At 46.0% G+C, this 20,656-nt stretch overlaps 1 protein-coding gene across 3 annotated transcripts in view; it reads left to right on the top strand.

The window, feature by feature from the left end:
• USP32 (ubiquitin specific peptidase 32) overlaps positions 1-20,656 on the top strand; it is a 1,745,589-nt gene that overhangs the window by 1,071,281 nt on the left and 653,652 nt on the right. For 2 of the 3 annotated variants that reach the window (XM_078679804.1, XM_078679802.1), the window contains exon 16: positions 10,053-10,212. In XM_078679804.1, the coding sequence (XP_078535930.1) occupies positions 10,053-10,212 (160 nt within the window). The remainder of the gene's footprint in view (positions 1-10,052; positions 10,213-20,656) is intronic. The other variant, XM_078679803.1, reaches the window with a different exon arrangement.

Genomic DNA, 20,656 nt, shown 5'->3' with positions numbered 1-20,656 from the left:
ATTCTTGAGGCTGCCAGACCAACAATCTTTATTTAAATGCCATATTTTAAACAGATTTCTTAAGGGGCCTGTACATGTTTCCCCCTGCCTTATTCATCATGCTTCAGTGGGACCTTAATTTTGTTCTCATCTTCCTTGTGTGCTCCATTCGAACCTCTTCACAACTGCCCCCTCCGGCTGCTTACCATCAAAACAGTCTTTTTAGTGGCAATAACGTCTGCCAGGAGGGTGAGCGAATTGCAGACTGTAATCTAAGCTTCCATACCTGACCATCTTCCCTTATAAGTTGGTGCTTCGCTCTAGGGCCTCTTTCTTACCAAACGTATTAACACCATTCCACATGGGGCAATCTGTCACCTTTCCCAATTTGTACACTCATCCGCACCCGTCTAAAGAAGAGGATCAACTCCACCGTCTGGACCTAAAAAGAGCATTTAAGTTCTACCTTGACCGCACAATAGAGTGGCTGGTAGATGACCAAATCTTCGTGGGGTACATGGGAGTGAAGAAGAGTCTTGTGGTGCAGAAAAGGATGGTCTCTCCATGGGTCATCTTTTTGCATTAAAATCTGCTACGTTCTGGCAAAAAAGCAGCCTCCTGAAGGCTCAAGGGGTCATACTACCAGAGTTAGGGCTGCTACCACGGCATTGCATTGTGGAGTGCCAGTCCTCGACAATTCTCAGGCAGCATTGTGGGCATCACTGCACACGTTCACCAAGCACTACTGCCTGTAGAGCCAAGTCCGCAAGGACAGCCTTTTTGGCCGCTCTGTCCTGCAGGGATTCCTGGTCAAAACTTGTCCGTAGTCCCTCCTCCGAGAATGGTATTGCTTGGGTATCTATTCAAAGGTAAGGAATCTGCAGGCTAGATGTCTCTATCAGAAGTTACTTACCTTCGATAATGCCTTATCTGGTAGAGACGAGATCAAGCAGCAGATTCCTTACCGACGCACTAATCCTTCCCACTCTGCGGACACATATTTAGGGTCAGGTCTGTTCCCTTTCAGGGCCCTAGTTGTTCAGAACCCACCAATGCCAATAGCTCCGCGCTTCTGCCGTGGAAAATAGCTGACATCAGCACACTGAAGTGGCGCCTTTGTAAGTGACGCGGACATCGCCACGGCAGAGACGACGCCAATGACGTCACGCGGAGCCGACCAACGCTACCTACCTGCGCCCAAGGTTATCACTTGAAGCAAAATCTTCCGGATCCAGTCTGACGCCTGGGAAATTCGATGGTAAGTAATCCGCGGATAGCTCATGTCTCTACCAGATAAGGTGTAACAGAAGGTATATAACTTGTCCACCTACCTCAGGTAAGTTCTGAAGTTCAGTAAAGTTCTCAGTTGAGCAAAATTCAAGAGGTGAGTGTTCAAAGCAGCCATAAAGAACCTTACAATCGAATTTCTTGTCTGCTTCTTTGATACCTAATTTCTATACACTGTACTACAAAGAGTAAGGGACTAGTCTGTCCTAAATTAACCTTTACTGAAAGGAGACTTTGGTTCTCAGGTTAATCTCAATCAATCAATCAATCAATCATGCCATTTGTATAGCGCACTACTCACCCGGGAGGGTCTCAAGGCGCTTGGGGGGAGGGGTATGCTACTGCTCGAACAGCCAGGTCTTGAGTTGTTTCCTGAAGGCGAGATGGTCCTGGGTCAGCCGAAGGTGGATGGGGAGGGAGTTCCAAGTCTTGGCAGCCAGGTAAGAGAAGGATCTTCCTCCGGCGGTGGCTCTTCGGATGGGTGGTACGGCTGCGAGGGCGAGGCTGGTGGACCGTAGCTGGCGGGTGGGCGTGTAGAAGGTCAGGCGGTCGTTGAGGTACTTGGAGCCCAGGTCGTGGAGAGACTTGTGTGCGTGGGTGAGGAGCCGGAACGTGATCCTCTTGTCGACGGGGAGCCAGTGCAGGTTCCTCAGGTGGCTGGAGATGTGGCTGCGTCGGGGGACATCCAGGATGAGTCGGGCGGATGCGTTCTGGATGCGCTGGAGTCTTTTCTGTAGCTTGGCTGTGGTTCCGGCGTAGAGGGCGTTTCCGTAGTCCAGTCGGCTGGTGACGAGTGCCTGGGTGACAATCTTCCTGGTCTCGGTCGGGATCCAGCGGAAGATCTTGCGAAGCATACGCAGGGTGTTGAAGCACGATGAGGAGACGGCGTTGACTTGTCTGGTCATCGAGAGGGAGGGGTCCAGGATGAAGCCCAGGTTGCGTGCTTGGTCGGTTGGCTTGGGTGCGGTGCCCAGGGCTGGGGGCCACCAGGAGTCGTCCCAGGCGGAGGGCGAAGATCCCAGGATGAGGACTTCCGTCTTGTCCGAGTTCAGTTTCAGGCGGCTGTCCTTCATCCACTCGGCGACGTCTTTCATCCCTTCGTGTAGGCAGGTTCTGGCGGTGTCGGGGTCTCTGGTGAGGGAGAGGATCAGCTGGGTGTCGACGGCGTAAGAGATGATGTTGAGGTTGTGCTGGCGTGCGATGGCTGCGAGAGGTTTCATGTAGATGTTGAAGAGGGTGGGGCTGAGTGAAGATCCTTGCGGGACGCCGCAGATGACTTCGGTGGCCTCGGAGCAAAACGGGGGGAGGCGGACTCTTTGTGTTCTTCCGGCGAGGAACGAGATGATCCACTCCAGTGCCTTCTCTTGGATACCGATGTTGCTGAGGCGCTGGACTAGGGTGCGGTGGCAGACCGTGTCGAACGCAGCAAAGAGGTCCAGGAGGATGAGGGCCACTGTTTCCCCCTTGTCGAGCAGGGTCCGGATGTCGTCGGTGGCTGCGATGATCTCTTATATTTTCTTGCCTCACATGCAATCTGTAATGAGTTGTTCAGGTGAAAGTTCTGGCATCAATCTTTTAGATCTCTAAGTTGTTCTGTTGAGTTGGTATGTGCGGAGTCTGCACTAACCTTACTCCTGCCAATTGGATTGATGCGGTTTTATTTTAAATGAATTGTTTATTTTTTTTCTCATGATGGCAAAGAAGAGTTGCAGACCTCTCATTGACATCCTTAGGTCTGCATTTGTCCATTTTGAGTATTCCTGTAATATGTGCCCTTTAGATCGCTTCACAGTAACACGTATGGTTTTGGGGCACATTGATTTCACTGCCTGTAACCAGTGCACGCCATGTGCTGCGACTTTGTCTGTTATTCTGGTTGCCTGTAACCAACACAGGTAGTGTGCTGCTACTCTGTTGCTCCTGGTTGGACCATTTAGGGCATTTTTGTCTTGTAGCCAGTAACTGTGGTCTACTCAAGGGGTGACTTATTGCAGCTTAACCTGGGTAGATCCCATCTGGAGCCGGGTACTATATATCGGCTGGGTTGCGAGGGCCTGCTGATCTCACCCAGGAGTATTAGTGGGCGACAGCGCTCTTCCAATATACATACCCTGAGCTACGGTCTATTGAATACCCGCTCTTTGCAGAGCCATAGGTTGGAGGTTTTCACACTTCTGGAAGACGGGGAGTTAGACGTCCTCGCACTCACTGAAACATGGTTGGAGGATTGCTCAGCGCCGGATTTGGTGGCGGCTCTTCCAGATAACTATTTGGCTATTTATTTTAATAGGGAGGGAGCCAAGAGAGGAGGAGGAGTAGCCCTTTTATATCAGTCATGCCTCCGTGCCGATAGGTTCCTCTCTGTAACCCTTGGAGGAGCAGAGGTTATGGGGGTTAAGCTCAGGAGGGGAGCGGTCTGTGTGGTGTTCTTGGTGGTATATCGGCCACCCTGGGCGTCGCCAGATTTCCCCACTCTCTTCTTAAGATTGGTCCAGGACCTGTGCACAAGATATGACAAAATGGTGATCTTAGGGGACTTCAATTATCATTGGGAAAAATCCCCCAAAGAAGGCCAAGCATTACAGATTGAGGAGGCGGTTTCCTCCTTAGGTCTCACTCAACAGGTCAAGGGACCGACACATGAGAAAGGTCATGTGCTCGACTTAGTCTGGACCACCATGCCAGTCCAGGGCACTACGGAAATTTTCCCCTGTGCCTGGTCTGACCATTCTCTAATAAAGGGTAGACTCATACTGAGGGGCCCCCTGTCCAAACCTGGGGAGGGCTGGATAACGGCCCGCAAATGGAGAAATCTTGATGGGGAAAAATTGGTTCACCTCTTAGAACACCACCCTTCAGCAAAAGAGCAGGATGTCAACGTTGATGCTCTATGTGGACACCTCCAGCATAAACTGGGGAGTGCCATTGATGTGGTGGCACCTCTTCGCAGGATGAAGAAGGTGGCGAGAGGAGCTGGGGCGCCTTGGTATAATGACTCCCTAAGGGAGATGAAACGTGGGGTGAGGAAGAAAGAACGGGCTTGGCGTAAAAAATATGACGCCATCTCCAAACAAGAATATGTCTCATCCTTAGCCCAGTATAAACTAGCCATACAATCTAGAAAGGCTGTCTTCTTCGAGGAAAGAATAGCTGCTGCAAGAAATCCGCAAAAAGAAATTTTTCGGGTCCTGGCGGAGCTCAGGGTGAACAAAGAGCAAAGGCCCGAGTTCACTCAGGAGGACTGTCAGAGGTTTCAAGACTTCTTCGTAAAAAAGATATCCGATATCTTGGACGAAATTGCGGAAACTGCACCCCTCGAATGTCCTCGCCTACCGGACCTTATTGCCCCGTTAAACATCCCACCATTAGTTGAGTTCTCCCCTATCTCCAAACAGGAATTACTTAAAATCATAGGCCGAGTTAAATCGGGTTCCTTGGTGGACCCTTGCCCTCCAGACATACTCAAGGTGGCAATGCCAGGAATAGAGGAAGAGGTCCTGCATCTATTGAACACTTCTCTTCGCACAGGACAGATCCCTCTAGCTTTTAAGGAGGCTCGCCTGATCCCCTTACTGAAGAAACCTGGTGCAGACACAAAATGTCTGCAAAATTTCCGGCCCATCTCTCAGTTGCCTTTTTTGGCTAAAGTGGTTGAGCAGCATGTGTTAGCTCTACTATCGGACCATCTAGAGAATAACAACCTGCTGGAGACCAATCAGGCAGGGTTCCGTGCTAATCATAGCACGGAACTAGTTATGTTATCCATTCTAGATGAGCTAAGAACGCGGGCCGATGTAAAAACACCGAGCGCCCTGATACTATTGGATCTCTCCGCGGCGTTTGATACCGTGTGTCACAAACAGCTTCTGTCGCGGTTGAGATCCTTTGGCGTCATGGGTACAGCACATGCATGGCTTACATCATTTTTGCAGGGTAGGACACAACGAGTGCAGCTGGGTGACCTACTTTCCACCCCTGCCCCGATCACCTGTGGGGTTCCACAGGGCTCTGCCTTGTCACCCCTACTCTTCAACATCTACCTGCAGCCACTGATTGCCCTCCTGAACAGGATGGATTGCCTAGTGTATAACTATGCCGATGACACCCAGATAATCATCCGGTTGGATGATGGTCCGGGAGCATCCACTAGGCTACAGGACATACTGAAAACTACAGTCAATTGGATGTCCGAGAACTCTCTGGATAAGACGGAAGTGTTGCCCATTTCCACCTCGGGTAACCCTTGGAGCGAGAAATTCTGGCCTAAAGAGCTGGGCGCACCACCAAAACCGGCAGTCGCAGTTAAAAGCTTAGGCCTATACGTGGATAATAAATTGTCCATGGAAAAACAAGTTACCACCGTAGTGGGCACCTGTATAGGCCTTCTAAGACAACTAAGGAAGATCTCTGCCCTACTCTCATTCCCAACTCTGAAACACGTGGTTTCAGCCACAATTTTGGCAAGGCTGGACTACGGGAACTCCTTATATTTAGGTTTGCCACAGCGGCTGCTGGACAAATTACAGGGAGTGATGAATGATGCTGCTAGGCTGATATTCAAAAAACCCAGGACTGCTCATGCCTCTCCTCTGATGCAGGAGCTGCACTGGCTCCCAATTCGTCAGAGAACTGTCTTCAAAGGACTGTGTATCGCTCACAAGGCTCGGTATGGCAAAGCACCAAAATACCTGAAATCCCGATTATCCCCCTACACACCGGGTAGGACTTTGCGTTCGTCGGACGCCACTCTTCTGTCCCAATCCCGCTTCAAATTGACCACGGTGGGGGGCCGTGCGTTTTCCAACACGCTCCCAGCTTTTTGGAACAAACTGGATCCAGAGCTCAGGAAGGAAAGTAATCTACTTTCCTTCAGGAAAAAACTAAAAACTGTATTGTTTAAGCAAGCATGGTGCAGATCTTAGGTGCACAGCTGGTTTCAAGTGAATGTAACATCTTATCACGTAAATCTGGACAGACAGCGCTTAGAGACCCCTGTGGTTATAACGCGCCATATAAATTAAATAAATAAAATAAATAAACTGGTGCACCCTATTGGCTGCTTCTCTGTCACTCCTGGGTGAGTGCAGAGGATATTTATCTTGACTGCTTGTAATGAAGGTACACCATATACTGTGCCTATATTACTCATGGGTTGACTCTTTGGCCATTTATTCTGTCTGTAACCAGTGTAGAGCTTGGTGCTGCTCTGTTGCTCATGGGTGGACACTTTATGGCATTTTTTTCTGGCTGCCTTTAACCATTGTGTGCAGTGGGCTACTTCTACATTCTATCCGGGGTGGACCCTAGCAAGTGAAGTCTTAAATAAGTCTGGCACTGTCAGATCTTGATGAAACAGTGTTAGTGTCATTAGTGGCATTAAGGCCATTACTTCAACATGAAACTTTTTATTTTTTATTATCTTCTAAGTTGGTACAATGCATTCATAAGATTATATAATACACATATCGGGTAAATTACCATCATTGTTAACATTCAATATGATGTCTAGTGTAAACCAATAGATCTTCTGTACATCATAATAGTGTAACAGTGACAGTACATTTTCATTCATTAAGGAGACTTTTTAAATAAATCAGGATTTTGTTGCAAATAGATAGCTAGAGGTTCCCAAAAGTTAGATGGTTTAGCAGCCGTAGGCAGTTCCTCAGCATATAGCAAAAAGTTATCTCTACAATAGACAGCATCTTTTATACATCGCTCTGCAGTAGGTGTTTGTTTTCTGCCCCAGTGCTTTGCTACTCTTCGTTTTGCCAATAGTAGCATTATCGCAGTTAGTTTTTGCTTAATGGATTTCAGAGGTATTTGGTGGCCCAAGAAACACAATTGCGGTGTACATTTTAATTTGCACATCAATATTTCTTCTAATAAACCGTTCACTTTGCCCCAGTATTGTCTGATTTTAACACAGATCCAAGCTAAGTGTGCAAAGTCAGCCTGATCTAGTTTGCATCTTTTGCAGTGTGCATTGGCACGTAACCCATATTTATATAGTTTAATTGGAGTATGATAGGCTTGGTGTAGATATTTATAATGGGTAATATGAAGATTCCCATTGGGTGTAAATAGTGCAGTGAGTGCACAGCACGATTTCCAATCGTCATCATTCAATGGGGTCTCCAGTAGTACATTCCATTTTTCCCGGGCTTTGTTTGTGTTCATACCAATTTCCATCTGTATCTTTTTGTAGAGTTGTGCTACTATATTAGTGTCACTTGGAGTTGCGATTAATGTTTGTAGTGATTCCAATATGGGGGGGTTCAGCTGGATAGGTGGAATAGTGGACCCTCACAGCTGCTCGCAACCTATGATAAGCAAATCTAAATAGCATTGTGTGGTTACTTATATATGTTGGGTCATCTGGAGTTATAAAGGTGCCATTGGGGTAAAAGTCTCCCATTGTTAGTTATACCCACTTTTGCGAGGAGTGTCAGACTGTTTTTTTCCAGCGTCGCTGATAAGTTTGGGTGCTGAGCCAGGGGTAGATTACTTCAACATGAAACTTCTTGCAATTGTTTGTCCCATTGTGAGCCAATACAGGGTGGAATCTAGAGGGATTTAATATAGTTTAATTTCTCATGTGTGTGCTTGTAGATTACACTCAGTCACTTCTAAAATTTTCTCTTTAGATCATTTTAAGTGACTGCCTGTATCTAGTCCATGCCATGGGGCTAAACCTCAGTTGGTTACCAATACATGCCACTGCATTCCTCTCCACTTTCTCATGGGTAGACACTGTCAAATATTTACTCTGGTTGCCTGTGGGACACTCCTCTGTCACCCCAACAGTTTTCTAAGGAGCGTTTACTATAGCTGAGTCTCCTTCTTTTCAGGCCAGTGGGTGAACTTCAATATTGAGGTTGTCTTCTGTGGCTGGCTGTGTGCAATGCATGCTGTCTTGTTACTCGAGCAGAATTATATTGAGCATCTACCTCGACTGCCTGTACCAAGTGTATGCTGTGGGCTTCTCTGCTATCACCACATGTTGGATCTTATAGAGACCACTTAAACAACTATAACATTGAATGTGAAGTGAAGCCAAGCTTTAATACTCTTGCAACTAACCACTCTCCCTCACGGTCTAGCGTGACTGAGTGTTTGGATAAAAGAGTGCATTTTGCCACCCTGTTGTGAATGTGATCCTATATTAATGCATTTATAGTACAAAATCATTCAGCAAAACATTGGATTTGCATTGCATAGTATTGCCCTTCAATTTACTATGAATTTCTTATCAAGCAAAACTGGGATCAACTTTGATAGTTCTTGTGGCAGATTGAATTAAGGATGTCATTGTGCTTTTCTATTTCCTTCACAGTTTGGTCATTTGGTCTTTCAATCCTTTTAAATACTTCAGAACTGTAGATATTGCATTCTTGAATTGTGTCACTTGTTTAATTTCTGTACCTTTCTGGATTTCCACTATTTTATAGCCCTCCTGACACGTGACATTTTGTTCCTGGGTATAGTTCCACGGAGAACTTTTTATTATTCAATTATACTGCTGGCATATGCAAGAGCCTTGCCCTTTTACTTTTTGACTAATATTGGAGTCACCGGTGACAAATGTATCAGTGTCCGTTCTACCTGAGATAAAGTCACTCATCAACCGGTAAGGTTGAACCATGTGTCCTTAAATTTGAAGCACCCAGGAGTCCTTGATATGCACCACAAAGCAGGTGAGGCATTACCAATCAGTCCAAAATGGGACCTCTTAGACGATGGTCTGTGGAGGCAACCTTCAGCATTTCCAGAACAAGAGCTTACTTATTCCCTTCCAAATTTCTCAGGAGTGCAAGGACCTTTTCCCATTTTTATATAAAATCCCAGATAGGTTTCTGCTAAATTAATTCTGTGGCTGAGGGTTTGAATCGACCCTGGATGGCGGATGGCAGGGCTGAAAAAATACATAGAGAACTGTGGTTAGTGCCCATGTAAGCGGGATAGAAAGTACTCCGTGATCCACCTATTGATGAATTGTGTATTTTTCCTTGAGGAAAGGTAGATGATTCTCCAGCTCGTTTAAAAAAAAATATGGGATATGGTTGAGGGAAATGGGCTTCAACTTGATATGTGGCATTAGATTCCAGGAGGCAGCCATTGCTATTGGCCAATATCTGCACAAAATTATAACGTATAATGGCAGGTCTTCTTCCTCTCAGTGTCTCAGACCTGCGTCAATACTTGTTAAGGGTCGACGGGATATTTCTTAAATTACAAGGCTGTTGCAGACTAGATTAGGAGGATGCCTTCATTATGACATTGGTCTTGATATGGGAAATGTGGTTTTGTTAGCGAGGCTAGACTAAATTAGACCTGTGTGGATTGCGATAATTTGGTTCTGCACAGCACAGCTTATAATGCTCTCTTGTTGACGAAATGAGTTGCACGCTGCTGGTCAATCTGCTGCACTTTCAAATATTTTAAATTGTTTGGAATAATGGGCTGCTGACTAGTTAATAGTTTTTAGCAAGAAGATATTTTAATTTGTATACTGTTTTGTATTCATCTTAGTCTGGTGGCACATTTCGGTCAAATTGATTCAGATCAGTGCTATGTACCGGTGATTTTATGATGTGTAATTGTGTATGTCAATGAATTGGGTAATGTGCAATATTTCTGTATGAATTTATTTCTTGAAAATAAAGAATTTTGACTTGACCACAACTGAAATGCAGCCTATTTTTTCCTGAGACTTATACAAAGCTGATAACTCAATATTCTTTCATCTACAAGCAAGCTACCCAATTTCGTTTAATCCTTTCTAGGTCATCAAAAACAGCAAAACGAATCTGGCAGAACTGGAGCTGTTTCCCCGGTACCTACTGTTCTTGAGGCAGCAGCCTGCAACCAGACAGCAGCAGTCTAACATCTGGGTGAATATGGGTATGATGAGCCTGAGAATGTTTCCTCAGCATTTACCTCGAGGTAATGTAAGAATGCAGCAAGAATGGAATTGCACAGCATCATGCATGGGGCAGTTTGCCGCTATGTTGCTTCTACCCAATCATCTCTGTTGACTACAGTATTGGTAATCGGTGAAACTGGAGGGAAATTTAAATCCAAGATCATGCACAAGTGCAGAAACAAAACCAGACACCAGAGTGTTTCAAACCACTGAAACAAAGCCAATTTGATCAGCAAAATGTTGATGCTATTCAATGATCATAATGTAAAAACACAATAATACTCCATATATGTACAAAGTAAATCACCATAGTAGATGTAAGATCAAAATACACAAACATATTAGAGCTTAAAATAATATGCACACCTCTCTGAATGATTGAGAATGTCACTCTCTCTGATTTAATCTTTCATTCAAGGCTCTGTGAAAGTATCTAATAACTACTTAGAAGACATCACATATATTTTTGTCCCCAAGTTTCAAATAGTTTTAATAAATTGAAATATCAATCAGGTAACAAGTGTCTATGAATAGTGACAACAGCTTTTTAGCAAGTCTCGGACTTCCGCTGTAAAATGTCCACATCTATAAACTGTCTGCAGATTATGGTATGAGAATTTGCTTCTACAGTAGGCATGTTTCTGTTGTACCTGCTAAAACTAAAAGAACATTCATCTTAGAAAGTGGTTTGATCGGGTAATATGGATTTCAGTAAAGAATTCTTATGCATTTTCTGATTTAAAATAAATAAATATGTAGATGCATAAAAAAGGGTAATATGTTAGTAAAAAGAAACGCAAATAATGCATTTTGCTTTACTATTGAAACTTTTCTCTTAAAGGTGCTCTAGTTGCACAGTCATCTGCAAACTAAGTCATTATATATATTATATGCTGAATATATAACTAAGCTTTCTTAAAAATCTTGTGCATATCTTGGATCTTTGCTGTGTTTACCAATTGGCAAAAGTCTGCTTCAATCATTTATTCTTTGGATAGTCAGTAACTGCATGCTTGGGGCATGAGCTGCCAAGGCCAGTTATGTTGCAGCAGGCTCTGTATCATGTGAGTCACTGTCTGCACAATTCCAAAGCCTCTAATTCAAAGAAATATGTTTTACATATACTCTAGATTTGTTTTTAATTTGGCTTTTTGTTTTTGCTTTGCACTAATTTGTTCAATCAGTAATCACTTGGGTTACACATTTGCAAATTATGCTTTCTTGCTGTAATCTTACAACTAATCGCCATCCGTAATTGGAAAAAAAGGCTTTTTGGTGTGTTGAAGGGGACAATTTATGGTAGCTTTGCTGCAAGTAAAATGTTAATAGTTTACCTTTCTTTTTCGTCATTATTGCCAATTGTTGTGGAAATAGGTCTTAAATTTATAATATGTAAAAGCCCCATCTCTATTATTTACTTTCTAGCCAGTTCAAGCCGTTTTCATTTTTTGTTTAGTGCATGTGATGTTAGTCACTTTCTACTAAGAACATTTCAGAATATATATATATATTCACAGAAAACTGCTATATTTTGCTTTAATGTTGCCGTATGCTAGGCCACTAAAGTTCTATGTCTTGGCTCTCTCTTCTTCATTTAATGCCACTTTCAAATTCTAGTGGGAAGACTGAAAACTGTTACTTCAAGTTGCTGACAGTACAGCTATGCACAGACAATACTGGAGAAATCTCCCCTGTAAGAGCAAGGATATCTATTTTTGCCTGTCATGCTTACATCATAAGGAATACTGAGGCTTTCTCCTATCTAGTAGCTAAGCTGTGTATCTTCCCCAGTATGTATCTCTAGATCCAGAGTGCCTCTGGGTCTTTTCCTCTTACTGCAAACTCTGTAAGGTTCAACACATCAGTGCTTTGGATTTGGGGACCGGGGTAGACGTCCTGTCTATCGGATTTTGGGTTTGTGGTTTGAGGGAATGGCTCCTGGGACTGAACTCAATACTTGCATTCCACCTGACCATGCCACTTGCATTATTTACTAACGTTCTAGCACTATAGGAAAGCTTCCCTTGTTATTGACAGTATATACTAATCCATACCTGGATTACAGATGATTGTCGCACCCTCCCTGCTTATGCCACAAAAGAGTGTCAAATTTGAGGCTGGTGTACTATTTCAATTAGAATGTTATTGGAATTAACACTATCCCAAGGCTAGACAGGCCGCTAACTGCACTGCCAGAAAAGATCCTTCCAGCCACACACTGTCTGGGAGGGCATAGTTAGGCGCGAAGGCGTTTTTCTCACACCTTTCACTTCCCTCCCAAAAATAGTTTTGAAAAAAATGGGACAAATAATGTATTTCACAGTATAGTTTTTCAAAAGGACTTGAAGGAGTTTTTCTGACTGGCACAAAAAACCATGCAAGTGCTTATAAAAGGTTTGTGGCTTGTTCACAAGTATATGGGTGTACAACGGACAAGTGTGTGTGTCACATGAGAAGCATTTCCTATCTGATACAGTATGTTTTACTGGAGAAAATGCATATAGAAAATCCTCTGTCTGGAGGCAGCACCAAAGTGAGCAAGCAAATGTCACTGCGCTGCGGGAATAGAAGCTAATGGAAATTTGAAATACAAAATATATATTTTGCTATTGCATATTTGAAACCTTTTTGAAGTGCCAGAACGAAGCATAGGGCCTGATTTAGATCTTGGCGGTCTAAACCACCAGCCTGTATTTAAATGTAAACGCGATACACAGAAGACTGTGTCTGTCTTCTGTGTTGGCAACCCACCCTCCATTGCCAAGCCAATTTGGATGTTCCCATTGGGCTGGCGGTGGTCTATGGTCCAAGGTGAAGACAGGGGGGTGACAGTGGCGGTTGGAAGACAGGTAAGTGTCATTTTATTTTTTACGTATAACACATATTTGTTGTGTTTGTAGGTTACATGTAGTGACCCCATGTGGAACATTCTGCACTGCACCCGCCAAAATACACACGCTATGCATTGTATACCCATACACACCAAGTACACTAACCTTAGAGTCCGTCAAAACGAGGTGCTGATCCATTGTGGTCAAGGTGCACTAAGACAGGAGATACCTTGACGAAGGTGAACAGTAAAAAAATTGCAGCCTGCACCCTGAAAAAATCTGAGTTTTCACCCCTTTTTGTCCCTTTTCGCCAACTCTAAGTAGGAGTTATTCCCGTCGGAATTCCCTTTGAAACTAGCCAGAACCAGATATAGAGGCAGGATTTCTGGCTGGAGTCCTTCCTCCGCCTGCTGCAGCCTACCCTGCTGAAGTGGCAGAGATCGAAGTCTTGGCAGGACTTCTCGGCCATTACACTCCAGCATCTAAATCAGGCGGGCTTACCGCCTGGTAGGTGGGCGGACAGACTGCCAAAAAAGCACACTGTGTCGTGGACCTGCCATGACCTAAATCAGCCACATAGTTTTTATTCATTTATGATATAATAAAATGTACCCACATATATCCCAACATACCCTTTCCAAAATGATATACTCTGACTGTTAATTCTCTGTGACACAGCATCCTAGATTTTGAAATGTCTAGCCATATTCAGCCTTCCATTGAAAGCATAGGAGTGTATTGCTTTTAGAGCAGAGGTCTCCAAACTTTTTTGCTTTGAACCCGCCCACCTCCAAATATTTTGCAGTCGGGCCTCCCGCCAAAACTTTATTAAAAGACTTAGAGGAACATGAGTGGTAGAGCTGAGCCCAGTGGGTGGGCCTTATGAGATAATTTCAAAGCCACTGGTGAGCAAAAGAACAATGGATTTAACTCAGATCTTTTGACCGAGGGTGAATGTTTGATTTGCTCTGCTATCTGTCCATAATCTGTGTGTCTTTTGCTTTCTCACCTTAAGTGCGCCGGGTATGCCAAGACATGGGTCCCGGGCTCACAGTGCCACTGGATTCAAGCTAGCCTGGCTGATGAGGGATGATGCCCTGAAACCGGTCCCCGGATGCTTGTTTCCGGTCCAGGGATGGACTGTTCCCATGAGGCACAGGGTCAAGACTGATTTGCATATGGCTGGGGTGGCATGTGAGCAAAAGAATGATTAATTTAACCCAGATCTTTTGACTGGGGTGAATGTTTGATTTGCTCTGCATTCCATCCATCATCTGTGTGTCTTTTGCTTGTTGTAAGGCAGTCATAATTGTGATGCAGTGGTCCCTTCACAGTCCTATGCCCTAGTGCCACTTCACCTGTTTCACCAATGAGAGCGTACAAAAAGTGATGTATGAAATTCTTCAGTCAATCAATCAAGGTTTGTAAAGCACAACTACTCACCTATGAGTGTCTTAAGGCGCTTAGGGGGACCAGGGGGGGCCGTGTGTGTTGTGCGTGTGTGCTAGACGTGAGTGTATGCCGTGTACAAGTGATACAGGTCTACAAGTTCCATTTTGGAAGCCAGCTGCCTGGTCCAGAGTCCTAGATGGAGGAAATGTTTCTTTCTCCTGACAGCATATGTGTGATGTTGGCATCTGTTAGATGGGAGGGGAAAGCGCAAGACACTATGATGAGAAAAGCAGGGATAGGCTTTCCATAGAATGGCCAAAGCCGCCCTTGATACATTGGTCTGTAAATGACTCTGACTACGGCTGCTCATAGTTAGATGGCAGAGCGTACAGAGTGGAGCATTCAGTATCTGCGGTTGGGGAAAGGGGCCCTTTGAAGGGGCACCAATTCACGTCTCTCTTCCTGATCTCTGTGAAGAGGGGGCATAAAAGCTGGGTGTACCCACTTTTATTCTCTTTGTACTTTGGTGGTGGAAACTCTACCTGGAGACTCTCTTGCTGGGCAGAGCATTTTTTCAGACAGAGCCCATGCCTTGAAAATGGCCTGCCAAGAACACATCAAAGGGGAACTGACCAAAACTGGTTACAAGGAAGCAGACCTGGAACACTCATTCTTCATCTATAAAAGCAGAATGATGATGGGAGCACAAGACCCACCGTTATTCCTATTTGTGGTCTCTTCTACCTAGGAGGTGGTACTCCGCTGAGTAGTTGGGGACAACTACTCCGCTGAGGGTTGGTGTCTCACAGACAGCCAACTTCCCAGAGTTGAGGGAACATTGCCAGGAGTCTGTTCTAAAGGAGGAATTACTGGACATCCTTGGTGCCAAGATATCCTGCCTATGAAAGAGGGAAAGAAGCGCCAACCCTGCTGGAGGAGAGGATTATGGAAGGGACTTCTGTAACTGACTCTGGCCTATCATCCATCTGACAAACTCACTAGGAAAGTAGACCAAAGGACTTGCGGTTCAGTCAGCGTGACGGTCCTCATTCATTCTCATCCTAACCACGCTGGAGCAGTGTGCCCATGGGGTAGGCCTGACTGAAGCTTAAGTATGTTCCTGCTAGCAGCCTGTGTGCCCCACAAGCAGATGCTTAATTGCAGCTCTGCTAGTGGTGTCGTTGGATCAGAGATTATGGTCAAGCATCAGACCACATGCAGATGTTATGGTTGTCTGACAGAGAAATTATCCTTCGACGTAGTCAACAAGGCTTAAACTCTGAGACTTCAGGAAGTGAATTTGACTCATTCTCCTGCAGAAGCCTGGTTAATTTTGAAGAATTTCCTGGACACCAAAGAGCTCCGAGACTGCACTGGTGCTTCACTGAAAAATGGGAACTGAAGCCAGCATGGCGGGTCAACCATGTATAAGCAAGTTTCATCCCTTTCTAGACAGGAGGAGCCAAAAATGGATTTGGGCGTCACCACCTGAGGCACTAGGAGCAACCACTTGAGGGAAATTTCATGGATCTGGCAGCTAGGGATATTCATAGGGGGACGAATCCCCAGGAGGACTAATTATCAGACTCCAATCAGCGGTCCATGGGGCAAGCAGGGCCTACTGGGCCACAACTGTAAGGGTTAAAGTATTTTTCCCACTGGTGTCCCGGGGCCTGCAAGTGGTGTCTGGGGCTTGAACATAATCTCCTGTACTCCTGTACTTCCATCCAATTGAAAGCCATCCGGGAGCAGGAAACCAAACTATTTCTGGCTAAGGACACCCCTAGCAGTCCATATTCTCTTCCTCCGGTAAATGTACTGACAGGGAATGATCCTCCAATGTGTCGTCCTGCATAAAGTATAAAAAATACCATAAAAAGTAGAAGACCTCTTCTTTTTCGATGAAACGGTCCCACTTATGGAAACGTTGAGAAAGCCATTAGTGCCAGTCTCTTCGCCATCCTTCTCAATATTGATTCTGGTTCTTAAAATAACCTCAAACCAGAGTTTCTGTCTCCTTTTGTCGACCAGTCACAGGTTGTGGCATTTCAGCAGGCCATGGTCGATATCTTCAGGGTTGCCCCTAATCCCCCAAAGCCACTTATGGCTGCCAGGGGTGGGCCCAGAACCTTTAGGCTTTCAATTCTGTTAGCTCTGACCACGACACAACTGACTTTATGCCTCTACAGGCGCCATCCTCCACATCAATTCTGCGGCAGTCATCTCTGCCCAAGGGGCCAGTGCACTTGTTTTCAATACTAAAGGACGGAGCATTTGAGCAAATCAAACACTCACACCCAGTCAACTGATCTGGGTTTAATCCATCATCATTCTTTAGCTCACTCCACCACCCCAGTTCAGACATGGCAATGTGCAAATCAGTCTGACCCTGTGCCTCATGGGTACAGTCCAGCCTGAACTGCCAAGCCATATCTTCCCTGGACCGGAAACAAGCATCCTGGGACCGATTTCGGGTTCATAACCCTCATCAGCCAGGCTATCTTGAATCCAGTGGCAAAGTGAGCAGGTACACTTGTTTTCATCACAGATTACAAGGTGATCTCTAACACTGCCTTTGTTGTCACCTCAGCCATAAAAGATTATTTGGGTGGCTTATGAAAAGTTGAAGGCCTCCTTTGCTGATCCTCTCCCCAGAACTGAGAGGTTTGTACACATGGAAGAAATCTGCTTGGATTCAGATGTGCGTGGAAAAGAATGATACGGAGGCATGTAATATCCTCCCTCCTTTTCACACAAATGATGATTTCTAATGGATATTCAAAATGCCAATGACCTTAATAACACCCCTGAAGTAAATTTCCTTCATCTTTCGGACCTAATGTCTGATGAAGTTTTCATGTTCATGGCTGTGGTCTGTACAGTGCTAATGTTGCCCCTTCTGTGTGCTGAATCAAAGTGCAACCTTCTTACGGACATCCAAAAACTGAATTCTTCAAAATTGGATCTTTTATATATTCACATGCTTGGAAAATTCCCCATCGTCAGTAAATAGTGTAACAATATGCAGTGTACCAGTATGCAGTGTAAAAAGGCCATTGGCATGAAACAACATGGCCTCTTTAGTAGCACATCCACCTCATTTAAAAGATACCAAACATGAACCAATGAGGTGGACGCTTATGCTCTTCAGCTCCTCCTAGAGGCCACAATAGCTCAGATTTCTACTGCAAGTCTTGTGTGAGGGAGTCCCCTGGCAGAGCTCTGCTCTGACGCTTCAGTAAACCTGAAATTGTTACTATTTTGGTCTACCCTGGGTTTGAACGAGCCCTATCTTCAGCACCCTGGGTACTGTGTGTTTTTAGGGAAGATTACTATTTTCTGCACTATTGTGATCTTTTGTTCTGACAACTAACTGTCACCATGATTGACAGAGAGAAGTCATCTCGATTTAATCCTTGTTCATCTTGTGGTAACAAGAAGATTTACACAGGTTATCTTGTATTTATTGCCTTGATGTGATAGGCACTTCTTGCCGCAGATTCTTTAGCTTCGAATTATCCCCAGGTGTCAGGCTGGGACCGGAAATGTTGCTGGAGCAGTACCCCTACCCCTATGCGCCGGTAGGTGACGTTGTCCAGCTCTGATAGGATCTGCGCTATCATCTGTGCCGGAATTGAGGTCTGCGGTGCCTACCTAGGCGACCCAGCGTGCTGACATCAGATCTTTTCTTTATGCTCCAGTCAACGCAGATCTGGAGAGAACTACGCCTTCAGCCACTTTTTTACTGACCTTTTTTGATTTTTGTTGAATTTGTTTTTAGATCTTTATCCTGGTGTGGTTGGGATGTCCACTAGGAAAGCTGGCTTAAAGCCCTGCGGCACCTGCCACCGACAAATGTCACGACACAAAGACCTGCGTAGAATGCTGTGCCATGCACCCTGAGGCTTTGGGGAGCAGTCCTTCAAGCTCCTTGCCGCTCAACGTGTGAGGACGGTCTCGATCCCAGTTGAGAGGAAGGTCCCAGGATCAGTTAAAGAGCCATCGATGTTCGTTGCAGTCCAAGTTGTCTGGGCATTTGGGTAAGTTCCACAAGAAGAAAGAGAGTAAGTCGTCGGAGATATCTTAGACTTCACCCCGTTCGTCAAAGTAATTCAATGAGACTAGGGATTGTCATCATTCAAAGCCTGGCTCTGTGGTTGAGCCTGCACCTGGGCCGGCTCTGCGCCTCCCTAAGTTCCCTGGAGCCTAAGCAACCCCAGCCCAACTCTGCAAATGTTATGAGGTCAAGCACCTCATATTTCGGCGCCCAGCACTTGCTGGTGCACCTTTGGGCCCTGCATGTTTGGGAGTGGCCCCTACTGGTTCCCGGCTGGTGGGTTCACCTCGGTGCCAGTCAGGCCCCTTGAATCCACACATGGATCTGGAGTGATGCCAGTTGTACTACCTCGACCTGCCCCAAAGTCCGTCTGTATGTCGCCGCTCCCAGCACCTCCATCCCCATTCTCATCCCAGACACCGATACGGAGCCGGAGGGGCATTGCCCGACTCCAGCACTGACTGGCACCTTGCTCTCCAGACCAAAGCCTGAGCTCTGTTTCCACAGCTAGGACTTGGGAAAGATTGGTAGGGGCCACTGGACCGTGAAGAATATCTGCTCCTAGACCCACAACAAAGACTGGTGTGTGGAACTGTCAGACGCCAGTGAACTGGACACCTCCCCAGATACTGGCATGGTCTCTTCTTCTACCATGGCTATGAAGGAGGGAGCCTCCTTTGCTATGATGGTGAGAAGGGCAGCCGAGTTCTGGCCCTCAGGCTGCCCTCAGTGTTAGTCAAGACTGACTTCTTGACAGAGGTGCTTCAGGCGGGGAGTGACCCCCTCAGAATCGCTTCTCCCTTTTAATGAAGTCCTTATGGATGTCCTATTTAGGACTTGGTCCAAGCTTAGCACTGGGGCTCCTGTGAACAAGACAATTGCCCACCGTCATTTCCCCACCCCAGTGGGCCCATATTTACTCAGGCAACACCCTACCCCGGAAAACCCTGCTCCAGCTCCTATCACCCCGTTGGCTAGGGAATCCAAGAGGTTGGACACCTTAGGCAAGGAGATATTTTCTTCCACCAGCCTGGCACTGTGGTCTGTGAACTCAGCATGGGTTTTAGGCTGGTGGGATTACGTTGCGTAGGTGCTACCCATGGTTCCGGATGAGGCCTCAGCCATACTCCCCCCGGCTATGGCAGATGGGAGAGATGCAGCCAAATTCATGATCAGATGTGGGCTGCACATGAACGACTCATTAGGCAGAGTAGTTCCTTTGTCAATGTCCTTACAGCGCCATGCCTAGTTGATAACTGGCTTTCTAGGTGTTGTGCAAGCTTCGCTTATGGACATTCCTTTTGCTAGCTTCCGTCTTTTCGGAGACCAGGCGTACTCTGCGCAGAAGCGCTTCAAGGATAGCATAGCTACGGCCAGCTCCTTGGGCCTCTCCATGACCCCCGTCGACCTCAGTCTGCCTTTCATTCCTTTCGTGGCCAAAGAAGGGGCTTCCAGCTGCATCTTTACCCTCCTAGCCAACATAGCACGCAAGCCCCCCAGCCTTTGCGTAGCTGGGACACGGTACCCCCAGACTCCGTAGGCCAGGCAGACCGAAGTCCAACCAGTCCAGCACCCTCCGACAGCCGCAGATTCCAAGCCTCTTTAGTTCTGCCCTCCGAACCATCGTGGGCAACCAGTGGGAGGCAGGCTGCGCCGTCACCTTCACCACTGGAGGTCGAACATCAGACCACTGGGTTCTCCAGATTGTCTGATGGGGCTACTCTCTCACCTTTGTGACTACCCCGCCACCCATTCAACCCTCTTGCGGCAGGCTGTCGGAGGACCATTCTCAGTCCACTAGGAAGTGGTGGTTCTCTTGGCCAAGAAAGCCATAGAGAGGGTGCTGATGCCAGACATAGGTTGTGGCTGTTATTCCCACTACTTTCAGGTGCCCTAAAAGGATAGAAGCCTTAGTCCTATCAAAGGCATGCATCCTCTCAATTTCTTCCTGAGAAAGGAAAAATTCTAAATACTCTCAGATGCTCAAGTTCTGTCTGGCTCAACCCAGGAGTCTGGTTGGTAGCGTTGGACTTGTCTTGCCTGGCTACAGGCATTACCTGTGGTTCACACTGGGCCTTGAGCACTATTAATTTGCTGTGCTCCCTTTTGGCCTTTTCAGCAACCCTCGGTGTTCATTAAGGTGATGGCGGTGGTTGCATCTTATCTGCGGAGATCAGGGAAACC

This window comes from Lissotriton helveticus, chromosome 3_1 (genome assembly GCF_964261635.1).
Source record: "Lissotriton helveticus chromosome 3_1, aLisHel1.1, whole genome shotgun sequence".
NCBI classification, from domain to species: Eukaryota; Metazoa; Chordata; class Amphibia; order Caudata; family Salamandridae; genus Lissotriton; species Lissotriton helveticus.
This window is presented reverse-complemented; position numbering and strand designations above follow the sequence as displayed.